This window comes from Montipora capricornis, chromosome 10 (genome assembly GCF_036669925.1).
Source record: "Montipora capricornis isolate CH-2021 chromosome 10, ASM3666992v2, whole genome shotgun sequence".
Taxonomy (NCBI): Eukaryota; Metazoa; Cnidaria; class Anthozoa; order Scleractinia; family Acroporidae; genus Montipora; species Montipora capricornis.
Window position 1 is genome coordinate 69,944,155 of NC_090892.1, and position 7,500 is coordinate 69,951,654.

At 41.3% G+C, this 7,500-nt stretch overlaps 1 protein-coding gene across 4 annotated transcripts in view; it reads right to left on the bottom strand.

Annotated features, from left to right (window-relative positions):
- The window catches only part of LOC138022250 (sterile alpha motif domain-containing protein 9-like), a 39,427-nt gene that overhangs the window by 26,987 nt on the left and 4,940 nt on the right, over nt 1-7,500 (bottom strand). For 3 of the 4 annotated variants that reach the window (XM_068869334.1, XM_068869335.1, XM_068869331.1), the window contains exon 1: nt 105-168. The exons of the other annotated variant lie outside the window; for it this stretch is intronic. In XM_068869334.1, coding sequence (XP_068725435.1) covers nt 105-110 — 6 coding nt within the window. In that variant the 5' untranslated portion in view covers nt 111-168. Of the gene's footprint in view, nt 1-104; nt 169-7,500 lie in introns of those variants that run through there. 4 annotated transcript variants of the gene reach the window in all.

Sequence of the window (7,500 nt, forward strand, 5' to 3'; positions counted from 1 at the left end):
AGCCGTGCCGGGGAGTCGCTTCTTTGGACGCAGAATCCTTCGGAGTAGTCGCTTATTTGTGTCCATCACTTTCTTCGCTACTTTTAACTCACTCTGACTCTTACCTTCATATTCTTCACTTGATAACTCTCCTAGTAGTCACCTGAATACCATTTATCCGTGTCTCCTTCGCTACTTTTACCATGTTTGAGCCGCAGCTAATTTATGCGAAATTGTAAATGCGTAATCTACAGCACTGGTTGGCTAACTGTAACCATGAAAACGCTGTTTCCCGTGAAAGTATTTCCAAAAGTAACTAGGTCTGTCGAAACACCCGATCCAAAAGGTAATCACAATTTATACATGTATAGTCATGCAAATAAAGCTTGTTGTCTTTGTTGTCCTCTCACAGTTAATAACTCTTAGTTCAAAAAACCGATTTAATGGTGGGATAAAAGTACTTAGTAAGGGTATGTTACGCAATTCTACTGGAAGTGCAGTCCAAAGTTTACATGCAACCATACTAAATTCACCGAAGGAATAGATAATCCGGATCATGTAAATCGGTCGAGACTCGATCGACATTCGACTGACAATCGACCGACATATCGATCGCTAGCCAACCGAAAAGTAGGTCGAGCTTCCACTGATGTCGGCCGATGTATCAACCGTGATCATATCGGTAGCTTATCGGTCAAGTGCCTTTGGCTTATCGACCAATTGGAATGTCGGTCCTGTATCAGTCGATAGCCGAGCGAGAGTCGGCCGATAAAGACTCTTCAACATTAATTAATCTATGAACATCAACAGACAGATTACAGATATATATATCGGTCGGCTAACGACAGAAAGTCGATTAGGCGTCTGAAATACGGTGTCTGACATTTGCAGATTGCAGACTAACCCCAAATTACAGTTATTGAAAACTTACTCTTTTAAAATGGGTGCTACTTGAAATGGGTACTTAAACTTAAATAACGTTTATCAGCGCTATTTGTAGGGAGTCTGCGGTCTGCAGTCTGCAGTCCGCAGTCTGCACTTGTCATACACCTGAAATATTGATTGATTGATTGATTGATTGATCAGTTTATTTACCCCTCTTGCAGCTACAGCTGAATTACAAGGGCACAAGCAACTATATTATTGATATTTATAAGAACAAAAATTGTTCATCCGTTCAGTCCTGGTAACTACTTTAACACTGCTATTTACAACAGAGCCAGAGCGAAGAGAATACCCATTGTGGGTTTCAGGGGGAATGGGTATTATGTTTGAAAGAAAGCCTTTATCTCGGAAATTCTGCATTAACTTTTGGCATGATTTTTCCCGCCTTTGACTGAGGGGCAGCAAGCCTGAACGGCTAAGGTCTACATCATATGGCAGCCCAGGGAAAATAATGTTAAATGCCCTCTTTTTTATCAATTCTAGGGTTTTCCTCAGATAAACCGGAAGGTCTGCCCAGACGGGTGCTGCATATTCAATAACTGATCTAACCAGGCCAGTATACTTGAACCAAATCCTGGCAGGCCACGCCACATTTCCTTAACACTCTCAATGCGTATAAACGCTTCTTAGCGTTTGCAAGGACATATTCACAGTGCTCATTCCAGGAAAGGTCACTAGAAATAAATACACCTAACAACTTATAGTGACCAACCCTCTCAATTACACGGCCAGATAAACACAGGGGAGTTGCCGCGAATGGCTGATATTGCAGGAAACTAAATATGATCTCTTTACATTTCTTTGCATTGAGGCGCATACCGTGGTCTGACGCATACTGTGCTATTTCCTTCGCGATGCAGGGCATGTAGCTAGGAGAACACCTAGGGATGCACTCCAAAACAGAAAGGTCATCTACATATTTCACCCGTGTATACCAACCTGCTACCAATTTGTTAACTAACAAGTTTGGTCTGCAGTCTGCAGTCCGCAGTCTGCACTTGTCATACACCTTCTGAAATATGCCGGTGAAATGTTGGTAATATGTTGGGTGGATGGTCGATGGTCTCGGTAGACCAGCGGTCGGCTCTTTAATTATTCTACAGCTCATTAACATATCGGTCGCGTGTCGGTCGAGTAGAGACGTATCCACCGATACATCAGTTAATATGTGGATCGAGTTCCGGCCGATATATTGGTTGACTAACGACAGGAAGTCGAGCAAGCGTCCGTAGTAAGACTGTTACATGTCGGTAATGTCTCGGTACATTTCAATGATTGACGGTCGAGTGTCTCTATCGGTCGATAGTCGGTCGACATGTCAATTGAGTATCGGTCGAATGTCATCGAGTCTCGACCAACATATCGACCGATACATCGGACGATATGACGAACGAGGTACCCTTCAAGATTCCTGATCCGATATTCCATCATCATTCATTGGCCTGGATTAAAAATAATTTTATAGAGTACAGCATGTTGTTAGGCGCGGAGATCACAAGAAACCACTAGACTTATACGAGAGGCCATTCCGTTCAAGCCTGGTTTTTTTCAGACTCTTATGGAACTGCTTGAGTTGCTCGGTCTTGGTCTTCCCAACTTTCATTTCCAGTTTTATCAGCTGGCGTGGGGGAGCGTGACCGGATGTTTGCGGTAGCGTTTAGTAAATGTAATTCGGTCCTACCATGTCCACTTGCTGGGGTTGTTGTTGTTTGTCTTCAGTTCTACAACCTCGTTCTCAGGGTCTCTCTTCTTCCCTTAGACCTTGGAAACGAGGCTGCGCAATCCGAATGTACCATTTCAAATTTGTTTCAGTGGTCCTGAAGAATCCGCAAGGGACTCGGTCAATAGCGGGAAATTGAATAAACCTAGCTTTGCGCTCAATTTGTGAAGGCAGGTCGTTTATTGCTCATTTCGATCAAAATTATGAGTTTATTGACTCAACCTGTAAGCGCAAGTCAATGGGAGAAATTTATAATGAAATTTGACTGAACGGTTACATCATCAAGACGAGTTGTTCTTCAACACCTTTACATATTTAGACTATTTAGTTTTGAACGATCATCTTGACTTTGAAAGAAATTTATATTTAAAATTCCACGGGCTTCCACGGGGATTCAAACCCATGAGCTCTCGATGCTCTACCAACTGAGGCTATGAAACCACTCAGGTGGGAGCAGGACAATTTATTTGTGGGTTCGAAAGCCGTTAAAGTTGCCTGAATTTTTCAGGCGTCTATCTGAGACAATTTCTTAAATTCTCTAGATAAGTACGAGGATCACTTCTATCTTTTTGTCTTCTTGACTTTGTAATCTTCCTGAATCAGCGATGCATGTTGAACAGAAACTGCTCGCTTCAGAATTTCATAGAGCTTATAGCCACTTCATATTTGTGATCTCTTGCGAATTACGCGTCAAGTATAAATTCTCACTAAGGGGGGACAAATTAATTTCAAAGAACGGAAATTGAATTGTAATGCATTAAGTCAACGAAATAAGCAAGTTACAGTTCGAAAATAATCAACCCTCTGTTTTCGCCGTTTGTAAAGAAGCTATTTCCGGAGACCGCTGCGTGGAATATTGTTATTATTCATTTTTAAATAGGATTTGGATAACACGTAACAGATGAAGAAGCTTTTTAAGTGGCAAAATTGCCTACATTTCAATATTGTAATTAATCTGAAAGATTTTTCGCGTTTTTCTCGAGGCTGACGTAAAAATGCCTTTCTCGACAAGCCCTACTATAAAGATAACAACGGAAAATGAATATCGCTCCAAGGAAGAAGTAGTCGATATTTTTAGAGTACATAAAGATGCTAGGCGTTTGTTTTTATGCAAAGAACGGCGTGAAGTTGGCTCGCTGGAATCTTCACTTGGTGATCTTACAAGAAAGCGTGAAATGGAGATTCAAAAATACAATAACGATCAGCGAAATCTTCAGTGGGCTCTCTATAACTTGCGTTTAGAAAAATCAATTGTGAAGGGTAAGAGATTTACAGTTTTTGGATATAATTATTAACAGACGCGTCCGGGAACATCCTCAAGTTATAAATTGCAGGAGACGCAGAGCCTTGCTCGATACTAGTTAAGCAGATTCCTCCTGCGAGCAGTTGCATGATCACGTCTCGTAGCTTCATTTAAATGTGGATCGGACACAAAAATAACAAGGAGCCCCAAGGCTCTAAAGTTACCCTTCCTCGCTTCCTCTATCCTTGAAAACAAGCCCCAAATCTCTCCACGTCATTGAAGTACCAGAAGTACGGCTTGCGCGGAAAAATGAGTTATATGCCCCCCAGTCAGTTGTCACCAGTAAAGTGCGCTGCATAAGTCAAGAGGAAGCCGTCTGCCGTGTATATATATAAAGGCGGTAACCCTTCAACAGCCAAACATGATATCGTCGTCATGTGCGCTCTCTCACTTGACAACCTTTAAATGTGATCCAATCTGTTGCAGGTTTTAGAAGGTTGGAAGGTATCACCGACAAGAACACTGATAATCGCATTTCTCTTCGTGAAATGCATTGCCAAGCGAAAACTGATTATCGAGATTTCAAGAGCATCCGTCGACCGCTTGCTCCAGAAAGGTCGAGACACACCACACCTTCCAGCGTTTTACAGTTCAGGGTTGAATCGACCATACCACAACCAGTCAAAAGAGAGATTATAAAACGACAAACAATGCGCCTTGAAAACACAAGACAGGAAAGATTAGATCGAGATAAACAACGAGGGTTGCAGTTGGAAGATACTGTTGGAGTCTACACTAGAATAAGTTTGAGCAAGGGGAATTTGAAGTACAAGGGAAGGACGACATACAGGTTAGTTTAAAATCTAACCTGACAAATTGAACCGAGAATCTGGCCCGTCCCTTACAAATATCTTATATTTAAACTTTGTAACTTTTCACGGCGTAATGTCGGCCGTGTTTCGCGAAATAAGGGTGTAAACTATCGATTCAAACGTATGATTTCAAGTGACTATTACGTAGGTGCAGAAGTCGTCGTCATTGCAAAAGCTCCCCAACCTCTCAGTTTTTCTTAGATCGCAAATTAAAGAGAAAAAAAAACAGAATCGACGATAATCCATCCCTCTAATTCCTATCTTCTTCTTCTCCTTCTTTTTCTCCTTCTCAGTTCTTCTTCTTCTTCTTTTTCTTCTCCTTCTTCTTCTGAAAACTGAATCCAAGCTTGAACGGTCTTCGAACCCATGTGAGATTGCGTTTAATATTCTACACTGAGTTATCAATAAATTACTTAATTTGAGGAATTGCGATAAAACACTATCGTGTAATGTTTTTTCATTGATGGTCCTCAAAAAGCAGAAAGCAGGAAATATCATCACCGGGCATTCAAGCAAACCTCGGATAAAAACGCAATTTCAGTTCTGCGTCCTCTGACATTAAAACAATTAAAAACATTGAGCTTCCTCTGTATTAGATCACCGTTGCTGTACCGACTGGGCTACAAGGCCAGACGGGAGCAAGCCGCGGGAATATGAGGACAAATCGGCTCGGCCCAAACCAAGCGCTTAGCATGAATGAATGTTGTCCTTAGTAGCTTGTGTCTCTGTCCTTGGGTGATGCACATAAAGTAATTCCTGATGCTGTTGATTAGCGAAGGTTCTTCATCCATCATATTCACAGTAGAGTACGGCCTCACTTGATTTCTGTGCGGTTTACGTATACATACACACGCCACTAAGGACAACGTTCATTCGTATTGAGCTTTTCTTCAAAGGAATCTAATCGGACCTGAGATCATACTTAAAGACTCGGAACAGAGAGCATCTTCCCAGTGCACCTGTATGGGACTGTGATGCAGTGTTAGTCAGAAATACTAAGACATTGGAGCACTACGAGAGGCTCCAACCGGTTAAAGAGAAGTAAAGAACATTTTATTTAACGCGGTTATGTACTTACGCTTATTCTACTTTTACTTTCCCACACGGCCCTAATGGAGCAGTTAAGTCATTCATACTGGTTTTGAAGAAACAGTGGCCTTGGAGCAGGATAGAGAACCAGAACAAACTCAACCTACTTAAAGCAGTAACCAGGATTTAAATCCAGGAGGAGGCAAATACTCTGATAACTGCACCACCCAGCTCTCCAACAGCCTACAACACAGGATTTTCCCAGAGGGTCACCCATCTAGTTGTAAACATCGCCCAGACCTTACATCATTGATCAAAAGGGAAAAGAAAATATCCATTTTTTGGGCATGGCTGTCAAAGAAGATCATTTAGGAAACCAGCTCACAGCGGGAGTGTTCATTTAAATGCCGCCAAAGCTGTTTCTGCTCATAACTATCACACCTAATTATGGCAGACTACATGCGCTACGGAAACGCGGTTGGGAGAAAATGAGACGAGTACGATAATTTTACTAACAGCTGCTTAGTTATTTTAAGATTGAATTTATAACTATTTTATGACGTGGGATGCTCCTGCAGGGGAGACTACGTATATAAATGGGGACCGTTTCTTTTTCCTCGCATCCACAATTGTAACGTTGTGTCATTGGCTAGTTTCTGTAAGGGTGTGGAAAGTGTAAATTAACAGGAAATTATAACGGCATCTTTTAGTGGCCACATGTTCATTCTACGTCATCCCATGTCATGGTCATACCACGTCATCCACATGCTATGTTCATCGTCACTTTTTGGTGCTCCTCTTCGTTTCTTTCCCGACAATCGGAGGTACACGAAAGAAAACTTTCTACTGTCGATCGCCTGGTTTCGCTGGAGCGGTGAAGTGTTGATTCTATAAAACCATTAATACTTGTTACAGCCTTTCATAATCGTCGTTTCATGAAAGGTAGTTTGGTGTTTTTTTGTGGGGAGAATCCTTGAATGTCTGGTCATCACGACACGTGTCAAAACTGCCGTAAGTATTTAATTGACACGCGAATGAATCCCCCGAAAATTTAGTTTGCAAATTCCTTTTCAATTAGATAGAGTCTTCATATTAACTAACTGGTTTTACAAATATTTTAATTTTTTCAAAATTCAGAATTCCAATTATTTTCGTAAATGTCGCACCAATTAATTTGACACCAAAACAAGAACATTCTTAAGGTTCGTAGGTTACCGGGTGTACCTTCCGGCGGTGTCTTCAGGTGAAACGGATTGTCGGGCTTTCCGACATATCCCAACCTTTGTGTTAAATGTGGCTACTGGAATATTATTTATTACTGAAGAACACGATTTTTCGTTTAAGGTTTGAACCGTATGTCGCCCCAGAAACTTGAAAATATTGCTCAGGGCTTTCATTGATTCGATCGCAGTCTTTAGCACTATCGAAAGCGCTAACTAAAATCTTTCAGCACGTGGAAAAATGCCATAAAGGGGCAGGTATTGACCTTAGAAGCTTCTATAGCATTCGAGAACTGTTCTATTTAGAAGAGCTGGGGCCAATCGTCTTGATATTTTAGAACTTAAGAGATTTGTAGAGATTTTTTAGAACCCCCAAATAGACAAAAGACCTTACATATTCTAGAGCTCTTAGAAAATGTTAAGGACTCACAACATGGACCATGGATACTTCTAGAACTTAAAAGATGCTAATGAGAGATCTTTTGTTTTCGT